At 43.0% G+C, this 26,497-nt stretch overlaps 2 protein-coding genes across 2 annotated transcripts in view; both read right to left on the bottom strand.

Annotated features, from left to right (window-relative positions):
* Positions 1-1,681: 1,681 nt before the first annotated feature.
* Positions 1,682-7,768, bottom strand: rlim (ring finger protein, LIM domain interacting). The gene is made up of 4 exons (XM_061283088.1): positions 7,611-7,768; positions 6,376-6,602; positions 5,252-5,356; positions 1,682-5,174 (listed from the first exon to the last, which is right to left on the bottom strand). Exons 2-4 carry the CDS (start codon positions 6,542-6,544, stop codon positions 3,448-3,450), a joined length of 2,001 nt encoding a protein of 666 aa, XP_061139072.1. The 5' UTR covers positions 6,545-6,602; positions 7,611-7,768; the 3' UTR covers positions 1,682-3,447.
* A 2,722-nt stretch (positions 7,769-10,490) lies between these two features.
* The window catches only part of nexmifb (neurite extension and migration factor b), a 58,498-nt gene continuing 42,491 nt past the window's right edge, over positions 10,491-26,497 (bottom strand). Inside the window, exons 2-4 of the mRNA XM_061290387.1 lie at positions 23,342-23,460; positions 13,654-17,857; positions 10,491-13,111 (exon numbers count right to left, since the gene is read on the bottom strand). Of these exons, the coding sequence (XP_061146371.1) occupies positions 12,898-13,111; positions 13,654-17,857; positions 23,342-23,414 (4,491 nt within the window). The 5' untranslated portion in view covers positions 23,415-23,460 and the 3' untranslated portion in view covers positions 10,491-12,897. The remainder of the gene's footprint in view (positions 13,112-13,653; positions 17,858-23,341; positions 23,461-26,497) is intronic.

The raw sequence follows: 26,497 nt of genomic DNA, 5'->3' as shown, positions 1-26,497 counted from the left end.
TTTGACATGATAGACCAGGGGTGTCCAAACTTTTTGCAAGGAGGGCCAGATTTAGTAACGTGAAGGGGCCCGGGGGCCAATATTTTGTCAAACGCTTTGTGTGGCGGGCGCCATCTAGTGTGCAAACTGAGAAGTGCAACAGAGTTGAGCGGGCCATATTCAATTATGTTTTCAGAATTTGCTGCGGGGCCAATAAAAACTGGAAAAAAGTTGGCCCGCGGGCCGTAATTTGGACACCCCTATGATACACTATGTTCGAATGCACTGTTGTGTACTAGTGATGTGCATCATAGGCCAATAGGGAAAAAGCTGAAGTGAAAGTGAAAAGTGCCATACCCGCCCTCACCCCCACCTCCTGATTGGCTTTTTGAGCTGTGATGTCACATGGACACTCCATTAGGTACACCGCCATTTTCAAGGGTACCTAATAACCGGCCACTTTATTAGGGAAATATCATGGTCAAAGGTCACAGGTGTCAAGCTCTAGTCCTCGGGGCCGCGTTCCAACATGTTTTCCAAGTGACCCTCGTTAAGCGCACCTGCGTGAAAAGTTTTTGGTCACGTTCACGTTCCGCAGGAGCTAAAACTTTTCACGCAGGTGCACTTAACGAGGGAATCACACGGACACTCCATTAGGTACACCGCCATTTTCAAGTGTACCTAATAACAGGCCACTTCATTAGGGAAATACACGAGGGAATCTTGGAAAACATGTTGGAATGCGGCCCCGAGGACTTGAGCTTGACAGCTGTGATCTTTGACCATGATATTTCCCTAATAAAGCGGCCTGTTATTAGGTACACTTGAAAATGGCGGTGTACCTAATGGAGTGTCCAATTGACGTCACAGATCAACCAGCCAATCAGAAGGTGGGGGTGAGGGCGGATGTTGCACTTTTCACTTGGGTGTGGGGCCACCTTATGTATTTACACATAAATACTTGCATTTGTTTACATATGCGTACGCATACAAAGCAAGGTTCCAATTCTAAAAGCTCATTTATATATATGCTCACACCTGTGATCGAACTAGGTTCTTATCAAGCAAGAGCCCATGTCACTAACCAGTCGGCTATTTCGACCGGGTAGCCCTTGTCCGTCTGCACAATTTTGTACTAGTGATGTGCAGTCCAGTTGAACTGAATCACTTCAGGGTCACGATTCGTTAAACAATTTGTTTGAACGAATCTTTTGAGCGAACTGATTCTAAAGATTCAGTTCACTTAAAAGAACTGGAATGCACATCACTGGGTAATGTAATACGTATAATCACCAATCAAAATTTACAGCAAAACGTAAGTGTGAGTATATGATTGTATTCAAAAGTAATACATATTTTTGTATGCATAAGCGTAATGTAAAATTACAGCGTATGTGATTTGCCAAGGGACGTAAAATCTATTGGGGATTTTATACCCCCTGCTGGGGGATGAGAACTTTCGATAGAGAAAAAGATCAGATGGGTAATTGCAATTCGATGGAGAGCAGGTTGCTTGAAAACACACCAACAAGCATAAGTAGAGATGGAGAGGCTTCGGTTGATCTTCAGAGCACCGTACATCTGTATGCCGTATGATCTGATTGCACTGTATCTATGTGACAGTGTAAACATTGGCCCTTTTAACCTCAGCAATGCGAGCCTGCACATAGACGATATTCACAGACTTGATACGTACAATGAATTAGTGGCATAACTTGTTTAATTCAGCAGTTAGTTTCCATTCAAACCCAGTCAAATCGGGTGGATCACAGAACAAGGCCGAGCATGGCCCAAAAGAGAACATATGGTTTACATGTTTAATACACAAGTTTGTGGTCTTCAACAATGACAAAATCTTGCATTAATTTTCAATGGCTGCAAAACAAAGTGTGATAACAAAGACCTGGATGAGTGGAATGTTGTCCTCCACTTCCTTGCCTGTGCTATTGTTCATCAATATTGCCATCAATGCCGAAATCCTCTAAAATAGACATTTCAACATATTTAATAAAGCGATAAATTTTTATTGGTGATTGCAACCATTGACAACAGATTTAATAATAGCATATATTTATATAATTGCTCTGTGTCCTTTGACTTTTGCATGTATTGCACACTGTAATGGGCATCTGAGGCTGGAAATCTCAACAGTTTATGTGTGACGAAAAAGTTTGCAAATTACTGTTAATATTCCATCTTGAATCGTGATGGTGGAGCTGCATCACATTTCGCTCTGTATGAAAGTAGACTAGGAACTAATCGAACCGTTGACACAGAAACCAAGCATGTTATGCTTTTTAGTACTGGTAACATGTTGAAAAATAACATGTCAACAGCACAATTTTAAACCAATATGTACAACCAATAGAGACAATGACACATCTCTAACTCCTAGGATCGAGATTTTTTTTTATTGGCCAAATTTACACAAATCCCGTTTTTTATGTGACCTGTTTTCCATGTTCTTTTTGCCTGAACAAGCATCTATGTACTGCATTTTATAAAACAATTACACAGGTACATCATGCCCTAGTTAATAAAGATGGCTGTGTATACATGAAATGGCAGAGCAACAATGTCCTCATTTGGCCGAAACAATCACTGCATAAAATTGGTAGACTGATCCCAAATCTTTTTAGATGTAAATTGAGGGTTGCCCTAGTAGACACAAACATTGGCCAATAAACCCCGAATCTCAGAGTTAATTTACAATCCAAAAAGAAGACCACCGATACAAAGCATGACTCAAAATCAAGCCTATTTACAGCTAATACTTTGACCAGGAGTAATTGAACTGTACCAACAGACCTTATGCCAGATAAGGCATTGGTTTGCAGCGAACTAAAGGGGGGGCAGTTTGAGCTGCTCGAACTGATTTTATAAAACAGATGTTTTTTTTTCTTGAGAATCGTGGCTCGCTCTCTCTCTTACAAACACACAACTAGATTCAGAGCAAAAACTGAACAGTCGCTAGGGGGTTAAGATTCAAACAGCATGCGCAGTGTGGGGCGAACTTTGTATAGGTGGAAACTAGCTTTGTAATAGTGAAGTTTATTGACAGTTGCTAGGGTCCGGACCAGGGTTGCAATGGTAAGCCAATTTCCATGCACAATAACCAACTGCAGGTATAATGCACGTTGTACCCGATCTTTTCTATACTGTATGACTGTAGCTAAAACTTCAAAACATTCTTTAATATGCAACTTGGAAATAAGGATTAATTGGGAAGGAGAAAGATGTACAAAGGTAGATTCTTCGTTGGAAAGAAAATGTACACGCATTGTATCCGACAACCAGACTACCACTGCAACCCTAACCTCCGCCGGTGCCAGCGTGGGTCAACCCAAATCAAACTGGTGACTACATCAAGCTAAACTTGCAAATGGAATGGATGGTATCGATTTCAACCATGACTCTTTTCTTTGAACTTGGGTTACAATATCATTTGCGTGAGACAGCCGCCATGAACTACACTACGCTCTCTCGATTGGTAGACACCAGAACGGCCCTGCGACAGATGGGGCAGGTGGAGTTCTCCGACAGCCAGCGATCGATGCAGTGCACATGATACTCGTGAGAGCAAGGAAGCTTACGGAGCTTGTTTCCTTCCGCATACTCTGTTATACACACACTGCAAGTCTTCAAGGCGTCACTCTCGCCAAAGTTGCGCATGGCAAGGTTGTCGATCTGTTCTTTGGTCAGCCCTTGGGGTTGGTCCTCATCTTCGTCATTTAAGAGAAAGAAGTGAGCCAATCGAAGAAGGGGCAATGAGCTTGGCTCCTCGAGGTTGATGGGCGGTCGGGGTCGAGCCCGACCGCCGGGTGCCGGTGGAGCAGCGGCAAGTCCTTCATCCATATCGGTCTCAACCGTCCTTGCCCTGACACCGGCGACCGCGGGTGGTTCGTCAACAACGGGAGCCTCGGGAGTGCTAGCGTCGGGGTTATTGGAGTTTTCAGCCAAATCTGCCGATGCATTGGCTGCACGATTGGAATCGGAAGAATCAGAGTCTGAATCCATGAGGTAGCCGAGCTCGCCGAAGCCCGTCATGATCTGTCGAATCATAGACTGGAGAGCCATTGAAGTCGCCTCTCCCAAACCCGCATCCGAGATTCTGCGGATAGGGATGCGAATTGTGCTGACGTAGGTTCGCACACCGGCGCGCTCCGAGCGGGAGAAAGTCCTACGAAATCCACCACGCTCACTTTCATACAGAAACGTGTTGTTTGAGTTCTGCGAGCGCGAACGGGTCCGACTGGCAATGCTGTCCCTTTGGCGATACTCGCCGGGACGCACGCGACGCACCTGGAGATCAAGCATGATAGTAGGGGGCCGTCGTCCCGTTGCACCCCCTTCGACGCCACTTTCTCCTTCATTAGAGGAAACACTTTGGCTCTCAGGCGTTTGTTCAGTTTCAGGCTGGGACTGCTGACTATCCCTCTCAGCAGCACTTTGTCTAGAAACAACATGCTGTCGAGTCCGAGAACTACCTTCCACTTGAGGCGCGGGTGGAGTGCTGATATCGGTGCTGGGGCCTTGAGAAGTTTCAGCTAAGCGGGGATTGGGGAGCTCTTCGAGCTGATCTAATCGAAGAGGGGAGCGGCTTCTGGCTGTACGAGCCCGGGTTCTGCATGGTTCCGAACTGCGGCTGCGAGCCCTTCTGTGTCCTCTACGTAGGGATACGGAAAGCGTAGGTTGAACTGGCACGACAACTGGTGAGCTGGGAGGTTCGCCGTGTGTCTCATTCGAAACAACCACCTCAGGCTCGGGCTCTGGCTCAGGCTCAGCCTCGGGCTCAGCCTCGGGCTCAGGCTCAGCCTCGGGCTCAGGCTCAGGCTGAGGCTCAGGTTCAGGTTCTGCCTCTGGCTCTACGACGACAGCCATCTCCTCAACAACTGGTTCTTCCACCACTCCCGTCTCCATAAGAACGGGTGGTTCTGCATTTCCTTCCACTTCTTGAGACTCTGGAGGCTGTTGCTCTCCTTGGGCAGCTGCCTGTTGCTCAGCTAAGGTGCGATTCACGCTGATTTCCAGGCTGAAGCGGAAGTCTCCACTGTTTGGATTTGTCTGACTTACTGCCCTCCATGACTGGTTTCCACGATGACCAGTTCTGGTTGTGTTGCCTGTGCGCCTCACAGTGTTCAGCCATTCCAGGAGACTATCTCCATTAGCGGGGTCTTCGGAGGTTTCTGGTTGTTCTACAATTCAGAGAGAGATGTCAAGACATTTCAAGTTCATCTCTATTTTAACAATTACATTTTAAAGGAAAATTTACCAATGGGCTCTTCCACATTTTCGGTACGAGGCGTGTTACTCTGCTGCTCTGCACCATTTTTGATATTCTGAAGTCTACTGAACAGCTCGTCCTCGGTTGCCTCCCCTGAAAAATAATTACAAACACAAGAAGAGCATGTTATCAAAAAGACAAATTGCTCTTTGTCTAACCTCGTAATGCCCTTAGGACGTCATTTGTTCATTCCAAACAACGACTACGACACTAACGTGCACACCGTTTTGCACTTAAATCCAAAGATCAATAAATTTGGAAGAAATATATTCCAACAGAATCCAAAACCTTTTATCGTCTTCCACAACAGGAATAGAATCAGAAACACAAATCCATTTTGCATTTATTTGCCCCATTCTTTATAAGTCGCAACGTTTCTGGAGGTGCAATACTGCAATAAATACACAGGACATAGGAGTTGTAAATTCATCCCATAGTCCATAAAGTACTTTTCAAAAATACTCATCTGTAGAGCTGTTTTGTTTCTTTCAAGCACAGCAACAGGACAATGCTTAAGACCTCGACTTACCAGGGCATGCCACTGTCCAGTCAATGCCCTCGGCTCGCAGGGTGATCCGCTAAAGGATGCTCCAAACTTATACTCTCCCTCCCATTGTCCTGGGACACAAACGGATTGGTGTCTTCAGTAGCGCGCCAAACTTGCGGCATTTTCATCATAGTGTGAAAACCAAGCTTCTAGATCTTAACGCTCAGCACACCAGCAAAAAAAAAAAAGTTCAACTGATTGTGGAGAGAGTGGGGGAAAAATAAGTTCTGATGATCACATAAATAGTGCACACTTGTGTAACCATGATAACTCAGTGGTTCTTATTCACACTAACAGTTGAAAAACTGTGATTGACTGGGATTGTTTGCTAAAGTCGAATTTTTAAATCTATAAAATAGAAATAAATGTTGCTATGACACAAAACTAAACCAAGCCCTTTTTGGTTAATCTGTCACTTAAACCATGTGGATTGAATCAAGGCACTGACACCTAAACCAGAATGTTTAGGCAGCCTTAGGCCAACCTTTGGATTAAACATCGGAAATTAGAAATTGAGATGACAGATTGGTCAATGAAATTAACTACCCATGAAATCAAATATTACCTGGGGTGCCCAAAAGATTGTTGTCCCTCATGAGCCGGTAATCCTCATCACTGAGATTGTTGACAAACTGGTAGAAGGCTTCTTCTCTGCCGAGACGATCGAGCTGCCTCCTGCGCTGCGACTCGGGCTGGTCACTGCCATTCTGCTCTGAACTGTCAGACCCTTCCATTGATTCAGAAGGGGAAGAAGTCCGGGAAGATTCTCCAGGCTCCAGCAAGATTTAGATGCTGCATCAAACACAATTATTATATGTAATAATGATTCAGGACATGGTGTCTACGTCTTAAGACAAGCTAATTTCAAGACTTTTCTGGCGGCATTAGAAATAGAATGTGGCATTTGGTAATTAAGGGACTTTTTAAAAATCCACAGGAACCCTTTTAATTGTTAGTGGTCACTGTTGTCATTTAAAAAAAAACTGTGGTTCACTAAATGAAACGGCCTGATTCTAGATCTTTTAAATTCAACTGTAATATAGTGGCAACAGTACAATTTGTTGTCATAATATTCCAGGTCGATACTCGGTGAATTAGAGATGACAAAACCCCAAACTTCAAATTAACATTTCATTTAGCTCAAAACGGCCAAGCCGTCCATGGAACATATACTGCATAAAAGACGAGTGGAAAAGTCTCATTTCAATGTAAGACTTTCATGAATAGCGGTGGAAATCATAAAATGGCATCAATAGCTTAGCTTACGTACATAGAGCTAAACACGCGAATTGAGCACGGACGCTGTTGTTGTACTACTGCAAACGATGTGGTTGAAACCACACGATGAACACTTTCCGTTATTTAATTAATTTATAACATGTTTTATTAGCCTTATAGTCGAACAAGCCGAGACAAGGGGCTAAATGGGTTCGATGCTAACTAGCGGAGCAGCAGCTAGCTACGTATGGTTCAAATGGGCCTTTCAATTTACGTTACGAGAGCGATTTACCTTGTAGGAGTTGTTAGTATCGCAACATAGTCGTGGACACATACTAGGCGAGGTCAATCGCAATCGTAAGGGGTTAGTTGACAAAGCTCCATTAACGTTCAACCACGGAATGGGTTTGTTCTAAATTCATAAAGTGTAGTGTCATGGATAGCCACTGTTGAGCTAACTAAGCGGACAACAGCAGCGTTCTCAACCAATACTCAGCAAGCAGATCAGGACCGATTTAGTTCGCTGGAAATAATACTACCAGGAAACATACACCGTTCTTCTGAATGTCACTATTACATTACCTGTTCGGTGACAAGACTAATCTTATAATCGTAGGTCCCAGTGGTGCTTCTGATAACCTTTGAAAATTATTGACTGCAACGCTAAGTGTAGTTTCAAGAGTCCATTTTGTTTCTTTTGGGACCCCTACTGCGGTCTTCCGGTAAAAAGGGCGATTATTTTCCCCGGGTTTAGTATCGCAGGAGTATCTGATGACGTAGCACGGCTTTTTATAGGTCGAATCAATGGAAAAGCCGCTGCCTGATAGACCTAGTTCAGGACATACAACAAGTGGGGCCGGAATAGGAGTGTATTGTTTGGTTTGAAACCAATCACAGTTCAGTCACAGCGTCACGGTGTGGCTACAATACAAACTACAGTCTGGTGACACTCAAACGCATTTACACGGAAATGTTTCTTCTTTACGTTAATGGGGATGTCAAGACCCGAAAGCGTCACTTAAGAGTCCAAATAAAATAGATGTGAAAATATTCTCTTTTCCACCAACAGATCCCCTTCATAGTGAGATATTTATATATTGTTTGCGTTGTCTTTATTTGGAAAACGATTTTTGACAGCAATGTGTCAGCAACATTATTATGCATTTGCAACCAACATATCACTGCTCACAATCTGGCTATAGGGCGTCCCTGCTAACACCAATCCAATATTAGTGTGGATGGAAGGAAAACCAGAAAAGTGCAAACAACTTGGTGCAGCAATGGTATAGCTCACTGAAAAATGCTGTTGATTGTTTTAGTGCACAGGTGTCAAACTGATACGGCCTGCCACATCATTTCATGTGGCCCGGAAATACAAATTGTGCATCAAATTCGTGTGTCATTACTAGAATTGCAAATTGTCTTCACTTTTACTATTACTCGTCTGATTTGAAAACGAGTTATTTGTCAGTTTGTTTTGTAGCTTTTACTATATCTAATATGAGGTGCTCATACATTTATTTGGGTTGACAGTCATAATGGCCCTCCGAAAGAAGCTATGACTACAATGCGGCCCGTGAAAAAAATGAGTTTGACGCCCCGGTTTTAGTGCATAAAATTCAAGTCATTAAAACTATTACAGAAGCACATCTGTTTTCCTATAAAAAAAAAACAGGCATACGATTGCTGGAACACCTTTCTTGACAGAAAAGATCAGAACAACACATAAGTGGCAGTTTGTGCCAGAATTTTCACCAATTGTTTTATTTAATTAGACTATACTGATGTCTTGAGATACCAGTGATCGGACTTCCAAATTTCTATGACCAATATACAGTATGTATTGTTACTAAGTTTGACTTTAACATGTTCTCGGTTGTTGCACTCAACTAATTATGTTAACTATCTATTGTATATTTATTCTACATCTGTTTACCTTCCTATTGCACACAAATGTAATTATCTTACAAGGTGTTATGATATGCCACCTTAATAGAGCTGCTCATACAGTTAAGAAATAATTTAATCCAGCACTCAATGCACACAAAGTGTGTCTGACTTCATAAGACCAAGTCGGGTTGTTGTGATGTGTCTAGTGTGTTGGTGGAGTGCCCAGTGCATGTCACTTCTCACTGTCAACCCTCACCACTGGCTACCAGTATGCGAACGGGAGAGCCGAGTGCATAAGTCTCTCCCTGCCAGTACATAGGCTCTCTAACAGCAAGCCCTACGTAGTGCCTCCACGCGGCGACACATGGTAACTGGGTACAACACGGACCCTGGCCAAACTACAAGGGACTCGGAGGAGGTTTGGCCCCTAGACGAAACTACAAGGGACTCGGAGGAGGTTTGGCCCCTAGACGTGCGGCACGCAGGCCCACCGGTGTGTGGACACGCCCTGATGCCCACGAACCAGCCCCCAACTATGGGTTAAATAGTACCACTGCCCAGTGGGCTCCTCGGGAGAGGAATGGGCTAAGGGAGTCAACCCCTACAGAAAATCAATTTCCCCTCGGGTTGGTGTCAAGAAGGGCATCCGACTTTGCTCCAAAAATATTCTCAGCCATATCGAGAACCTAGTCCAACCCAGCGGCGCCTGGAAAGCGGACTTTAAACCGATGATGATGACTCAATGCACACAATGATTTTGTTGACTGGGAAAAACATACTCTGAAGAAAAACCAGACAACCACTGACAATATCTCACTGAAGTTATATACCTGATCCATTACATGACATATTTTATTTTATAATTGGCTTGCTCGCTTAACTGTTACGTGCGACTGGGGAACAAACACAATATTAATATTGCCTGACAATTTCAGAGGCATACATCACAAGGTGTGTTTATAGTCTCAGACAGTAGCTCCAGCTCCAATTAAGCATGCCAGAATGAGTTGCAGTGTGGACCACAGTGCCCAGCTTGGAGTTATGGATGAGCAATCACTCGAGCTATGCCTGACCCTGAGTGCTAATTAGTTCTGACATTAAAATAACTTGATTCAAGGCTGGGGCCAGAGAAATTAAAATTCCTTTCGCCAAAGAATCTTACAATATTGCCAAGGTCTAATTGAGATGAATGATGCGACTGCATCTATCTATCTATCTATCTATCTATCTATCTATCTATCTATCTATCTATCTATCTATCTATCTATCTATCTATCTATCTATCTATCTATCTATCTATCTATCTATCTATCTATCTATCTATCTATCTATCTATCTATCTATCTATCTACCTACCTATCTACCTACCTACCTATCTACCTACCTACTAGATTCTAGCCAATCCATCCATCCATCCATCCATCCATCCATCCATCCATCCATCCATCCATCCATCCATCCATCCATCCATCCATCCATCCATCCATCCATCCATCCATCCATCCATCCAGTTAATAACACTGATTATACTGAAAACAGTGAAATAACACAACCCGATTCTCTTCAGAAAGCAGCATTCAAAATCTTATTTTAATTTGTATATTTACTCCATAAACATTATTACAAAACTCAGCAAGTTACCAATATTACATTATCACCATACAGGCTTGATCACAAATATTTAAAACCTTTGCAACAGTTACAACAAAACAAACAAACAAAAAAGAAAAAAAGAAAAGAAAAAGAAAATAATACTCAAATAATTTACATGAAAATCTATAAAACAGCAAATTGTTCACAAATTATATTTTTTTTTTCTCCAAAGTTTTCTTTTTTTTTCTTTGCTTATTTGTGTTTTACACAGTAACACAACACTCACACAACAAGATAGTGGTCTTATTACAAAAACTCCCAACAAAATGTAAATATTTCTAGTTTTTTGTTGATACTTTCATATTTTGGTTTTTAAAACCAGAAACTTGTTATTGTATATCCTTTCCACTGCCCATCGAGGCGCATAAAAGGTTACTCACACACACAAATACTTCACAGCACTTTCTAAGAAAAATATACACTTACAAAATATGTTACAAATTGGCACACAAAAAATATACAAGATTTTGTTGTGTCAAGAGTTCATTAAGATTCCTTCTGGTAACAACTCTAGACGGTATATATAAAGCTTGGCAATATTTTAATGAAAAGAGCAAAAGTAATTCCAATCAATGTCAAAGAATCATGAAGTGAATACATCAAACATAACATTTTAATATACATTCATAAGGAGGATTAGGAACCTAATCTAGTTTGCATTTCTTTTTTTGTTAACTCTGGGAAAAGAAACAAAACAAAATGTCAGCTTTCTTAGCACCATTAAAATGAGGCAGCTCAACAGTGGCACATTTTGAAAACAAACGGAAAAAAAATCAAAACTTAGATAAGTACATTCAATTTGACAATAGGCAGAAATGAGAGAAGGCAAACTGAATGGGTTTTGTAACCCGTGCGGAGCTTCCCATCAGCAGCTCATCTTGGTCCTAACCCTGATATTCTGGAGGAAAAGCAGGATCATGGCAAAGGGGAAAAACAAAAACATAAAAGCAATAAAGTTTGATTTTTGATCTTATCACTATCATCCTTGCGCAACAATGTCCTTTGTGACAAAGCCCGTTTATAAGTCAAGCTTGCATGTCTGCACTCATCGCCTTTTAATAGAACGTCCAAAAAATAACACAGACAAAGGTCTGGTGTATATATCTGTAAAAGAAGCTGCACCTTCCTTAAGTACATATAAAATGTGGCAGCCATTTGTAACACATTGATTGTATTTAAGGTTGAATCCCGGAAGCTAAATCGCAAATGGCGGTCGATTAAAAAATGTTTTTTTTTAATTATGCACTACTATGGTATTGATTTTCTGCCAAAACCTGACCAAAGACTGCCATGATAAGTAAACAATGATATTCCATGAAAAAAAGAAAACAAAAAGTGAATATGCCAATGGTGCAAAATAATACACAAACTTGAAAATAAAACTCCACAAGAATGTGAAGAAAATGATATTGACGTCATCATTTTGGATTTATTCAAAGCAAACCTTTGACATGGAATCCACGAAAAGACTTCTTTGCTTTTCTTCATTTACAAGATCGCTGATTCCATTTGTACCAAAAACTGCTTTCACATTCACATGAAATCTTAACTGCAAAGGATGCCGCCCGGGCCCGACTGCCATTTGGGACCGACACGTGCATCCAAATGTGTGTGTCATAAACTGCCTTGAATCTTTCGTCCAAAAGAGCTATTCAGTGAGACTCAGCCCCAACTGACAAATAACTTCCTTGCTTAGCCTCAAACATCCTAACGACAATCTCCTTGGTTCACAAAAAGCTTGTTTGAATGCATCTTCCTCTCATCCTCTTCCTCCTCAGTGGCCTTCAGAGAAGATTTCCCCTTTTGTTTCTCTCGCTTGGTGCTTTTCAGTGCGATGTTGAGGTAAATTGAATTTGGCAAACAAAGTGGTGATGGTGGTGGTGGTGGTGGGGGTGTTGGGGTAAGAAGAGTGTTTCTGATTTGGTTTAGTGAGTGGTGGTGTACCACTGCCAGCTGTTGGTGCCTTTCATCAGACGAGAGAGGAGAGACAGAGAGAGAGAGTGAGAGACAGAGTGAGAGACAGAGAGAGAGAGAGACAGAGTCCCAAACAAAGAATTCTTGTCGTGGTAAGTGTCTGTAAGGAGCCAATATTCCGGTAGATAGAAAATAGGAACAGCCAATATTCACACATATATAAGAGGTCATTTACACAGCATTGTTACTTTTGGCACATTGATTTTAAGGTATAATTATCTCCGTGTTTTTTCTTTTTTCTTTTTTGCAAATATTGCATGTCCCTGTACAGCAACAATGACAAAAATACTCTGAGGGTGAAGCTTTTATGACTTTGCAAGGCGTAAAAATGTAAATGTAGATAACCAGTTCCTCAAGGCTCCAGAAGAAAAAGAAGTGCTTGACAAAAGAAAATCATTCCAGCCTCGAGGGGGAAAAAAGACGTCTGATATGTCATCAATACAAAATGGTCCCATCTTGTGTTTTCAAGATGCCTTGGGATTAAATAGGGCTCATTAATTGAAGGTTTCCCTCTTGAAATGAGCCAGGCAGTGTATGAAGGACAGCAACAACAGGACATCCACATTCTGCATACAAAAACAAATGAGGAGGAGGGGTGCGTAGATGTCACTCAATGCATTTATGTATACAGCTACATCTTCAGAGGGAAAGGATATAAATACATACTTCGAGGGAGCATGTTGTTGCTGAGAAAATACAAAAAGAAAGCTCCTCAAAAAGCTTACCCAACGATTTTTCAAGGGTTATCCTCTTTTTTTTTTTCTCCCCAGACAAAAATAAGAAAAAAAAACAAAAAACAACAACTATAAGAAGAACAAACAAAGCAGAAACAACAAAAGCGAGGAAAATGCAGCCATGGTCGTTTTAAATCTCAATCAAGCTCGACACAATCACTCAATAGGTAGTTTGCAACGTACAAGAAGTTTTTCATGCAGATATTAATATCCTTTTGGGGGAATAAAGGAAGTGAGAGAAATCAAGGGGGAACTTAGTTCTCATGCAGCTCTGGCATAGCGTCAGTGTAGGTATGCTTGTGAGGGAGGGCTCAGGTATCGTGGGGGGGAAAGAGAAAAGGGGGGTGCAACAGCAGCTGATAACGAAATATTACCTCAGTTTCTCAAAAGAGCTCATCAGTGCTATGTCCTTATTTGGGTCTCTCTCCGCTCGCTTCCCCTTCAGCGTTTCAACGCGAGGAAACTTTGCACTGGTCTTGTGACGGTACAACTTTTTGTGCGCAGGCCCGGGGTTGATAAAGTTGGGTTTGTCAAACATGTCACAACCCAGAGCCAGTTGAGGGAATAAGGGATGAGTGGGGTTGAATTTGGCCTGGTTCTTCCCTCCTTTACCCCCTGCCTTCCTGCCTCTCCCGGCCCCTGTTAGCGCGGCACCCTTTTTCTTCAGATCAGACTCAGTGCCTGCCAAGATTTGAAGGGTCTTTAGGTTGAGGCTATTGGCCTCAAAGGGTGCATCAGTCTCAGACATGGGATTCCACAGCGGCTCAATGGAGGCCATCATGAATCTCTGGACCTCAGCCATGCCAGAGACGATGTTGGACAGGATATTGGAGGGCTCCTCAAACTCTCTCTGGTCGTCTGCGACGAGACTGCTGCCCTCTGACCACCCGGTGCCAGACCAGTCCCCGCCGCTTGTGCTGTCAGTCAGACCTGCGCCGCACCCATCCGCCTGGTTCTTGGCCGCCTTCCCCTCTAACATGGCCTTAATCTTTTTGGTTGAACGGGAATTCTGCTTGGGGGTCTTCACCTTTTCCGACTTGGGGGTTCTGGGGGCCCGAACTTTCTTTGGGCTCTGTCCCGCAGCTGCCTGTTTGTAATTGCCTTTCCGTTTTGACTTGATGTTTTTGGCCCCTGACATTTTATCAGTCTGTTCATTAAATTCTGTCGCCCCCAGTTCCCCTTTTTTATCTAAACATAAGACATCCTGGCTATTAAAGTTGTGCAGTGGAAACTGACTGTCCTCCACTGTGTAGGCATTTCCCGTGTGCTCCTGTTGCTGCATAATGTCACAGTTCCACTTGACGTCCCTGTTGCGCTCCGTGGACGTATCGTTCACATCCTGATACTTTCCGACATTCCCTGGTATCTTCATCTCACGTCCCGCAACCTGCGGCGAGAGGTTGGGCGTCTCCGGTGGGGAAAGCTCCGACAATGACGAGTGTCTAAATTTGTCAGGGGTAAAGTTGGAGATGTCCAGCAGGTCTGAGGACTCCCTGAGTGGCGTGAGGGCATCCATACTCTGCTGAATCACCATTTTAGGACTGCAGTGAGCTAAGAAACTGTCTCGGCCCTCTTCCTCACCCTCTCGCTCGCACGATTTGAGGCTTAGTGAACTGTAATTGCTCGAGGAAGCGGATAGGGAACCTACCGAGTCGTAGCTGATGAGTCGTCCGTTGTCAGTGCACAGAGAGCCTCTCTGGTATTGCACCTGGCCCTCTACACAGGTTGACTGACATACTTGCAGATCTGACCCAGGCTGGAGTCCAGGCTCAGTCAGGTAATTCTTCTTGTAAAGTACCCGCTCACCCTCGGGGCTCACTTGGCTGTAGTTAGAAACGGGCAGGCTCTCACTTACGGGTACGGCCGGTGGGAAGCTGTTGGGTAGGATAGGGGTCTCAGGGGTGTCAGGTCCAAAGTTTTGGTTAGGGTTGGCGCAGAGCTGTGGATGCCACATTTGGGGGAAACTGGGGCAATTCTGGGGCGACTGTTGGAGCTCCGATTCCGAAGGAGGGGAGAGTACACAGCTTTGAGCGAGTTGAAGAGAGCAAAATTGCTTCTCCTCGAGGGAAAGACCCACGGGATACTGTTGCCTAGAGGGCTGTTGAGGGAAATATGGGATAGATGTCCCTCCAGAGGAGTCTGTGGCATCTAGCAGGGTCTGTAGGTAGCCCCCTGGGATGACAGGAACCTCAGTTTCCACCTCCTCTGAGGTAGAGGCTTTGCTCGCCGGACAGGAGGATGAAACAAATGGAAACTTCACCTTATCGGTGTCACTTGCAATCGCATTGTCAGAGAAATCCGGTTTGCCTGTAGTTGAGCTCATGCTTGCGTCTGTTGCCCCAACAGCAAGTTCCTCAGTGTTTGCTGCAGGGGCGTCCGTTTCATTTGTCACGCTCTTCCCATCTTCTCCTTCTGCCGCTTTCATTTTCAGGCTTCTCAGCCTGGCTTCGCTTTTGAATTTTCTTATCCGGACTATTTTATTCCTTCCCAACCTCCTCCCCTCTCTCTCCTCCCTCTCCTGCGAGCGACTTTTGATTACAACTGGGTCAGCGATGGAGTTGAAGTCCAATGTGACTGGTATGTCGGGAGCTGCTGCTATTCCCCCCAACATAAGGGTGCCCTCCTCTTTAGTGACGCCCCCTTGGGCCTGATCAGAGGGCAGAGAACCGTGCACAATGACCGATCGCTCCACGGTGTGAATCCTCCGAACCTTTAATCTGTTTGCAATCTTGTATTTTCTTTTAAGATGACTGGAATTAAAAGGACGATGGTGGCGTCCGTTGAGATGAAAACCACGTTGCTGTCTATCTCTGGCGACCAGCTTGAGCCGCTCCTGTCTCTCTCGTTGCTTTGCCTGCCAGTAATCTTTCAGTGGAGCCAGAGTTTGGTATTTGCTTATTGTGTCGGCGTTTAAGCTCACGCTACCATCCCCGGGGTTTAGTTTGCCCAGTTTCACCGACATGAGTCTCTCTCCCTTAAACCTGTTGATGATAATGTACTTGATGACCACGGGCGGCTCTTTACGACACGATTTCCTCCGTTTTTTGGGACACCAGTCTACGTCTTCCTCTTCTTTCTGACCAGGCGGTGGTTTCTCTTTTTTCTCTGCATTCTTCTCACTCTCAAGTGAGTCAACGTCATATAAGTAATCATCACTGTATCGAACCTTTCTTTTGGAACGCAAACCATAATTGAGTGGATTTGAGGGACTGAGGAATCTTTTGGAGTGACCCTTCTTAAATTTGCCCTCCTGCACGGTGTCTGAGGAGGAGCCAGTGCAGGAGCTGTCGTCGCTGAATTCCCCCGATTCCTCTGTAGAATTAAAGTCTATTACGTAGCTCACTTTAGGAGTTGACATGGGTGAGCCTTGGGAGCCGTCAAGAGGGCTCTGGCCGCTGCAGTCTCCTGGGGTTTCCTCCTGTTCTGGTTGCAAGACGAGCTCATCGGATTTGGGCTGCAGCTCATCAGCACTCCTCCTCAAGACTCCTACTCCTTCTTCTTTCTTGGCACAGTTGGCCAGGACACTAGGGAAAAAATTAAACTGTGTCTCCTCCTGGAGCACATTTGTTTTTTCCCTCATGTTGTCCTGAAACGACTCGTAGCGAATCTTTAGTGAACAGACGTCACTGCTTAACGTAGAGTCGTCATCTTCGTCATCAAATAAATTGTCAACATCTTCCTCGGAGAAGAGGTTGACTGACAGCTCGTTCTTAGAACATAGATCCAGCAGCTCCATCTTACTCTCGCTGATGAAGGATTCAAAGTAACCCCAGTCCTGGCTGGCGTTAGCCAACAGTACCTCCTCCCCACTGACTTTGTCCAGTAACAGTCCTTCATATAAGTTCTTGGTTGTCACATCGTCCTGGGGGTCGTCACAGTCATTTGTAGCTTTGTTTCCTTCCACCCGCTTGCCTTCATCAGAGGCTTTCGGCAGGGGAAAACTAAGTAGCTGATCAGAGAGGAGCTGTTCTCCGTAGTGACTCACTGTCTCCCCCGCATGGCTCAGGCACTGGATGCTGATGTTGTTGATGTCAGAGAAATCCTCCCGGTTCACATCCCCTATCCGTACACTTAGTCCAGTGTCTGAATTAGGGCTCGTGCTAGGCTCGTGTGGTGGGTGCTGCTCGGAGGTGGCGTCACAGTTCTCAATGAAGCAACCGAGGCAGGTGCGGCCCGGCTGAAGGAGACACTCCTCTGTCAGGGTAGATACGTTGTCAGGCTCCATCATTGTCAGTGACAGAGAGGTGGCAGCAGGTAACCGGATGCTCTTCTGGGTATCTCTCATCGGGCCCCAGGAGCTAACAGCTGGGTTAGGAAGCGAGGCGGCACTCGGGGTGTGTTGAAAGTGAGGGACGAGGCTCGGAACCTCATGGGAGGGAGGGCATGGAGCTGCTGTCAGACCCAAAGAGGGGTCAGTGCCAAGGGGGAGAGGGAAGGAGAGCGTCGGTGATGTGAGCGTGGGTCTCTGGTGTGCTGGGCATAGCCGCTGTGATGACTCCACTGCAGGAGGAGGCGGGGGTGGGAGAGCAGCATCAAGTCTGCTTAGACTCAGGTCACCACTCTGCTCACATACCCCTGCTGGGAAAAAGAAAATATATTTAAGTTGCTTGACCAGTTAGTACTCAAAAGGAAAAAAATGATTTTTTTTTTCTGTGGCCTTGAAACAATTATTATTAATTAACAACCAGAGTGCGGAATTTTAAAACAAACATGACAGCGTGAATTAAACCACAACCGATATTACAATGCTGGCTTATGCAAAATGTGAATATTCTTGTCAGTGAAATGTTCTGAAAACTAACTCCATTCCAACTATTTTGGAATCATGGCAAAAATTCAGAAGACTTTGCCTGTCGGTGGACTGCTTTTCATTGTGTGTTTTTATTTTGTGGCTGGTCTTGCGGTGCATTCTTACATCCATTTATCAATACAGTTCCAGGTGTGTGTGGTTGGATTTGTGTATTTATGTGTACGATGGACTCAGCAAACACGCATTGTTAGTTACTGAAGCAAAGGATTTCTTAAGCGCACAGGGAGCAGTTCAGTGTGACGTGTATCTAAAGTGTCTGAAAAACACCTACAATTACAAACATGTCAGTTACAAAATTCATAGTTTTATTTTTGGGGTGTTCCGGACATTGTTTAGTTGAAAACTGATGGGGAACAATCAAAACACACAGAAGCACGCTTGTGGCAGCAGGCAGATAAATGTGTTTGCGCTGCATAATTAGATCCCAGCAGTGGAGGCAGGTACGTCCACTTGGGACATGGCAAGCCCATATGCTGGAAATTGTCGAGGTAAAATGATCCACACTTGCCTCTGTTTGCAATCCCTATGCTGAGACACCACACTTATTTCTATTGGAAAATTAAAATTCCAATCAAAAAGAAAAACAATCATGCATTCATAGAGGTTAACTAGTAATGTCACCCGTCTTTGAATAGATGTGCCAAATCATTATTGATGTAATGGTAAATGCTTCAGGGGAAGAGCGCTGAACAAACAGTATTCACCATGGGTGTGCTGCTGTTGGGCACATCTTTGAATATGCATATGATCTGAGAGTGATTCAGCAAGGTAATGAAATTTGCAAGAGCGCGTCTCATGGGCTTCCGTCCCGCACAAATGTTGCAACAAGCCCGCTGGTCATGAAAAGCATACGTGTATGCTACGTCAATAAACCATGCTAATCCCCTGAGAAATATGCATCCTCTTGCTTCCTTTCATTGTTAGAAAAGTGCAATATCAGCAACTTGTCATCACAGCAATTATGATGCGTTTTCTGTTAAATGCAGCCAAACATTTCTTTCATTTGCAGAAAACTCAGAAATATTAGGGCAATAAACAATAAGTCAATTAAGGGATTATTGAGACTAATTAGGATAGTATAGAATTTACTTTTAATGAACTGAGTTAAATTAAACAAAAATGGACCACTTTACACACGCTCGCACGCAGAAAAATATACATATTGTTGGTCCTGCTGTTTCTCATCCTTCATTTTTGCTATTTGTGTTTGTGGCTGAAAATCACTTCCGTTGGCGCTTATTTCCATTAGTGCTTCAAAGTTATTGTCAGTCCGCAAATTGCGATGCAAAACCGCTATTTTGAGCCTTGCAAATACGCTCTGCCTGCTATCTAAAGTATCTAAAATTGTATATAACAGTGAGTGGTGCTGCATCAGGTCAAAAGCATTGACCTACATTTACAACCTAAATTCTGTTTTGAATTAGTTTATGTCTAATAGTCTAGTCTCCTCATTTCATAGAATGTCTCTCGACAGCACTGTTACATATTCTGTCTAAATCAAATTTCAGCCAATGTGCAGCCTTTTCTATCTAATCTGCCAAAGGCCATCAAAGTCAGTCTTGCAGGCCGTTGTAACTTGAATGAACGCTTTTTCCTCAGTAGGCCAGTTATCCCAGAATAAAGCAGCTCCCTGCCATTTTCAGATTAGTTACTCAGAGCAAGCCAAATTAGATTGAGCAAAACACCGTCTGTCACAGTATGTTCACATTAACACATTCAATAATCAGCATCTCCTGTATTTTATTTCATTACTTTTCAAATATTTTTGTCACGTTATTGTTGAATTATTCTGACTGCAAGTAAAATTGTTACAGAAAAAAACTACAGCAGTAGTATTCAACACGACTCAGTCAGGACGTGGGAATCCTACAATACCAACCAGTCTTTTCAATTTACCAACACACATTAAATGCATATTCAAAATTTATTTGGACTGGGTTTATATGAGATTAAAAATTCATATCCAGTGTGTGCATGCCTGGAATGTGTGCGCGTGTGCGTGCGTGTGTGCATGTGTGTGACTGAAGCATGTGCGTTATTGGCTTCGGGGGTATAGTGTTATCAAGGGGCCATCTGTCTCCAGCTGGACCATTAGCTCTTCAGCTGTTCAGAATGTGCCACAGATCAGTCAGACAGGTACAAACACACACACACTCTCGCACACACACACACACACACATACACAGCAATGACGTTAGCACACAAATCATGCTTGACATTAAAGGTCAAATGGGGATCGGAAGTCACACAAGCACTTTCTAGCTACAATCTCATGTTCCTTCTACATGTAAGATGGCAGATGTGAACAAGACAAGCACTACAGCCGCCGCAATTCAGTATGTTTTTCTCACATAGCAAGATATATGGAGTCGATCCTGTTGGGGGTCAAGTTGTGTTTGAATAGGAACCTAGGCTGGATGAGAAACAGCACATGCACTCTAGCGCTGCCACTCGCACCAACCATATGGAGAGACATGGATTGCTGGCAAGCGGCGGTGAACAGTCGGCATCCTCAGCCCTGCCGCGCCTGACCACGCTAGACAGCCTAACCCTCTGCCAACCTGGATGAGACCTGATTAGACTGGGCTCATCTTTCTGCACACACCGGACATACTGCAAGTGAAGGCGCTCATGTCCACATTGTCTCAAAGTCAAACATCCATCAGACCCATACATTCAATTATAAGACATTTTAAGCGAAATTTAATTAGCATAGTCATTACCATGAAATGATCCATGTAAATTTCAAAGATACAATAACTGTTTTGGTTTGTGTGTGTATTTTCTGCACTGTCAATTTAATGTAATTATTTTAATTCTTGACAAACATTGGCTTACGTAAATTCAATGCACTATAATTAGGATTAAATAAGTGATTTATAAATTACATAATATGCCATGCAGCACTAACAGAATACCGACATTAATCATTGACCTAAAGTAAAAGACAGAAAAACAAATGAAGCCCTACAGCGATGAAACTTAACTGCCTTGGTGGAAGCAAATCGCTTCAATATCACCAGAGAAGAGTGCGAATGAAAATAGCTGATAGGCTGATTTTTTTTTTTTTAATACAGTTTCCCTCCATGTATGCCATCTTCATAACTTCTCCCTCTCCATGCTGACTTAGTCTCTGTTCTACTCACTATCTGCTTCCTTTGCAAGTCCCGCGCGCCTTATCCTTGTTATATCGAGGCCCTTACATTCACAAAATGCTGATGTAGCTGTTCCCTCAGCTCAGCCACCTGGGGCGTTCACTCATCCAGCTGCTAGGCCAACTACAGAAGCTGTTTGCTACCTATTGCTCCATCTTAACTAGAAGATATGGGCTGTGTGAATGGTGGGGAGAAATCAATGCAGCCGGTACAGGATGTTCATAATAAGCGGTGAGTAAGTGCAGCATGATTCATGGCGGTCCTTATCCCAGAACCTGTCTTCCCTTCCTGCTTCTATTCCAGCTTTGTCTTCGAAAGAAGTGGCTTTCATCTACGAGTCGACATCATTTCACACCATGAATGAAATTCTGGGCTAAAAGCCCCTCCAAGACTCAATCACATGTAGCTGACTATTGACATGCTACTCCACGCAGCTCATCACAGGTCGCAAAGACACGAGCGTTTTTCATCTTTAATTAATATTTTAAACTGTGACCCGCTTAACCTCAGGAGGGTTGCGGGTGTGCTGGGGCCTATCCCAGCTGATTGGGCAGTAGGCGGGGCAAACCCTGAACCGCTCGCCAGCCAATTGCAGAGCACACACACAGAAGAACAACCATTCACAATCACACTTACGGGAATTAACTACGTTGCCCACCAACTGAGGCTTAGAGCTTTAAAATAGAATACATATATTTCTATGAACTTTAATTTTCTTTAATGATAGTACTGATTTTTGTCTTCAGAAATGCAAGTGTTCTTGTTTACACTCAGACATGAAAAATGCAAATTTACAATGGCATCATCTTTAATATTTCGTGTTCGATGGGAATCTAATCTGCAAAACCCGCAAAGGACATTTGAAGCAGACGTGATTGTGTTAGCAATGCACGTCCCTTTGTTGACCAATTAAAGTGTACCTGCTATCGCTGGTCATTAGGGCTGCACAATATTGAAAAAACATGCAATATGGGTGTTGAATATTGCGATATCGATTTAACGTACCAAAAAAAAAAAAAAGTGGGATTGAATGATTGATTGTTATCGTAGCTAGATCTAAATATCTCGACATTCAAGATATCTAAAAATCAATGTTTTCTCTGCTCAAAACGGCGCGCATGACTCGTTTTTAAGCTTGTCCCTGAAAGCAGTGCTAAATCAGCCAACCACAAAGCTCATTTCATGTTCGCTCCGACCACCCCCGCACCCCACTGACAGGAAGGCCAGAGCCCAAAATTCAGAACTGCAGTCTCGCTGTGGGGCAGATCTGCTAACAACTATTGGCTTGTGCGTTTAACCTCAGATAGTTATGCGAAGTTGAATTAATTCTCACAAGGTCGATGCTATTCAGAACTGTGGAAACATTGTAAAAAGGCATTGGCGTGGCACAATTACCGTAATTCTCGGACTATAAGTCGCGTTTTTTTTTTCATAGTTTGGGTGGGGGGGCGACTTATACTCAGGAGCGACTTACCGTAATTTTCGGACTATAAGTCGCGTTTTTTTTCATAGTTTGGGTGGGGGGGCGACTTATACTCAGGAGCGACTTATATACATATATATGTTTTTTTTTCACTTTTTTGGGCATTTTATGGCTGGTGCGACTTATACTCCGGTGCGACTTATAGTCCGAAAATTACGGTATATACATATATATGTTTTTTTTCACTTTTTTGAGCATTTTATGGCTGGTGCGACTTATACTCCGGTGCGACTTATAGTCCGAAAATTACGGTAGTTTGCGTTTATTCTTAAAGTCACTTTGAAACCATTAAAGCTTCTTAAGCCCTAATATATTATTGACTAATGAAAGGGAGTGTTTTTGACCATTCTAATAGAAAACAAACAAACGAAAACCAGTAAGGGAGTTTGCATTGTTACGTTATAAAAGTTGTATGAAGGTCACAGTTTGCCTATGGAACCATGTTTACATTCATTCTCATGAGAAAAAAGTTCAGTTTTGACCAGCTTCCCAGAAGTCCTTTGACGTTTCACTGTAAATGGACATTGTAGCAAAAAACTAATTCAGAGGTGGACTAGTTTTTTTTTTTTGCAGAGCATAGTACATAATGTACAAGTCAAGTAATACAATTTCACCTGTGTCCTCCGCCACGTCGGCCTGGAAAGTCTTCACAATGAGTGTGAGACCGCTGTCTGTTAACACGTCCATCAATACGGCTCCACGCTGCACCTATGCATCATTTTGACTGTCCCACCTGTTGCAGAGAGCCAGAGAGAGAAGTCATCATTAAAGGGTGAATGCAGTTGTGTCTAATGCGTGATGACATTAACGCTAGTGTACTAGATTTCATTACAGCAAAGATCCGCGCGAGGCTTCGACAAGCCCAAAGTTACAGTAATTGAGGGAAAACATGACAGAGACATCAAACAGGCCCTCGGGGTAGCAAACCATCGCTCTTTCTTGTGTGCATCGCAGATTCCAGTCTAAGATTAATTGAAACTTTGCCAAGCAAGAAAGTACACAGCTGAGATCACTATGGAAACTGCGCCAATCTTTCCTATTTAAAGCTTCATTTAACATTTATAGCACAGTTGTTAACCTATGCCAAGCTCACATAGGAAGCTCTGAGCATATTTGTTTATTGTAATTAGCCGACTGTCTCCCTCCTATGCGCCTTGGCGGCAAGGAAAACCAAGGCGGCTCAAAGAGGGGAGATTAAAGAGATGTGGCTGAGGCGCTGACAGCACACTGTGAACACCGACTCGTTTACTGTTGCGATTTATGGGGACTGCGCTGGGGCAATGACTGAGTGTCTATGTGCTGCGGGAGAGCCAGTGCACCGGCAAGCAGGCAGGTTGACACAAAGCACTTTTGCGACAAAAAGAAAAAGAAAAAATGACAGCGGTTGAAGTTTGTCAGCCAAGCACATCACACTAAAAAAGGGTTGGATGGCACCAAAGGCTCAGTTGACTACGATGGGAATGTTTTTATGTTTCCCCTGTCAACATCAGGGCATTAGGGGGGCTTGCGGGGGTTGTATTTACCATGTTTTTATGTGTTGCCTTCAATTTATCCAGCCATCTAGCTCCCGTTTTCATATTTATAATCATGTTTAAGGTCAAAGGTGATGAGGAGTCTGTCCCTTCTGATCACGGAAAGAGGCATAGTATGTATTAAATAAACATTTTTCGTTTTTTCTTTTTCATCACAACAGCTCTTTTGGCGTCAAGCAATGAAAATGGCCTTTATTTCCGCCTTTGTAAATATTGTATATGAACCTTTGGGGTTCATTTGAACTGTATTTAAGTACTGTGCTATTGTATGTCCGAAGGAATGTCACAGTCATTTGACAATTGTATCTTACGTTATTACACAACACTTACTGACCTTTTTTTTTTTTTACTTTTTATCTTGCACTCGACAAATAGTCCACATATTAAAAAATTAAATTGATACTAAAACTAATAAAAGCTAAACTACAATAAAGCATTTTTATCTTATTAAAACCAATAAATACCAACAAATGTAATCTAAAAACTCAATAAAACTAACTCAATTAAATAAAAAAACGCTGCTGTGAAAAATCTACAATTATACTAATTCTGGTTTGTAAGTAATTTTAGAGGATTTTAGATACTCTTAAAATACAAAAAAAAGTCATGTTTGTAGCCCATGTATACCACTGAAATCATATTCCGTATGAAATTTTCAGAATCTTGGTGTTGGCTTATCAGCCAATGGCAATATAACAAGATCGTAGACAGGCTGCCCTCTGTTTATTAATCAGAGCAGGCTTATACTACATCATTATACATCAAAAAAAAAAAAGACTTCCAATTGATGAAAGACAGTTTCATCTTTACAGACAATGTGCTGCCATCTCCACATTGTTTCTCTCGGTTGAGTTCACGGGTAGGTTACATTGTATTGCACTAGCCACATGCTACATTATGTATTTATGAACATGCCGACACAGCTATAGCTCCACATCTGATGATGGAAACATAAGAAAGATCAAGCTTAACTTTTTCCGTGAAACTCAACTGAACTGTATGCAGAAACGTAACTAATGAGGAATATTAATCTGATGTCAAAAATATGACAAAGACTCGGTCGGGGGCCAGGAAATTAATATAGATGATTTAGCCTTGTGCTTGTTGATAGTCTTCGCTTGCAGCCCCACTTCTTCTTCCATCTCCTCTCTGGAGGGCTGGAGAACCAGGATGACAAATGAGCTAGAGGAGGGGATCTAATAACATGATCTCCTCACGGTGAGAAAAGGGTGTCTGGGAGATTAAGACGGACGGTCAACAATAAGAGAAAGGGAGTGCACGGCTGACTATAAACAGCTCGTCTCTTTCATCCTATTGCTTCCAGATTTCATTAGCTGCCCACCGACTTGAGAGCAAGGGAGCTGGAGAGCAACCTGAAGGGAACTTTATTTGAAACGGCGCACTCAGTGGCTCAGCGGGTGACTTCAATTCACAGACATCACACGTGTGCATATGTACATTAGGTACTGGGCACACCCAGTCTAGGGGGGTGTAGACAAATGCATTTGCTGCATCAACTAGGAGGAACTCAGCCTATTTTCTGTGGATCGAATCAACACAGTGCAATCCTTCTGTGGTTTACATTTGGTATTGAGGCTTGAAAAATGCTGGTGGTAGTAAATAAGCATGATTTTTTTGATTTTTTGATTCAAGCACGTCACCCCCACCCCCAAATCTGAGAAATCTTTAGACTTTATATATGTTTATATTTAAAAAAGGTTATTCAAGTGCTAAATCCATACTTGGGAAAAAAATGTTTTTATCCACCACAGTCCCTCCCAATATCAATCGAAATGATTATCTATAATCACTCAGCCACAATATATCGTATATTATTTGTATAGTCTGGAGTTGTTATTGAATTTGCATTTAGCAAATTAAACAGCTGTTTGACTAGAGCGACCGACATGAGAGCTCCAAATGCAATTGACGGAGCTCATCAAAATACTTAGTTTGATGAAGAAAAATAGTTTCACTGTGTCGATGAATCATGATTTTTACTGGATGCAGCGTTAAAGATACCAGTGTGAATCCAAAGTAAAGTGAGCCAAGTGAGTTGCAAAATCATTCGGCTTTGATTAGGACTAGAGATTCAAATCACACACGCAGTCACATTTGGTAGTTTTCCAACGACTGGTGAAAAAATGGAGCTTGCTCATTTAAGAGCAAGAATGAGGCACCAAACCTAAGACAACATTTCAACATATCAAATGGGAAATAACATCAACCGGTGGAAAT

Source organism: Syngnathus typhle, linkage group LG1 (assembly GCF_033458585.1).
Source record: "Syngnathus typhle isolate RoL2023-S1 ecotype Sweden linkage group LG1, RoL_Styp_1.0, whole genome shotgun sequence".
NCBI classification, from domain to species: domain Eukaryota; kingdom Metazoa; phylum Chordata; class Actinopteri; order Syngnathiformes; family Syngnathidae; genus Syngnathus; species Syngnathus typhle.
Note: the sequence above shows the minus strand (reverse complement) of the source record. Positions and strands in the feature narration are given on the sequence as shown.

Bases quoted from the DNA above. Each gene is read 5' to 3' on its own strand.
- rlim (XM_061283088.1), bottom strand. From the start codon at position 6,544: ATGGAAGGGTCTGACAGTTCAGAGCAGAATGGCAGTGACCAGCCCGAG. The intron at 5,357-6,375 runs GTAATATTTGAT...ATTATTTTTCAG, and splicing joins CAATCTTTTGGGCACCCCAG to GGGAGGCAACCGAGGACGAG. The intron at 5,175-5,251 runs GTAAATTTTCCT...TCTGAATTGTAG, and splicing joins AAATGTGGAAGAGCCCATTG to AACAACCAGAAACCTCCGAA.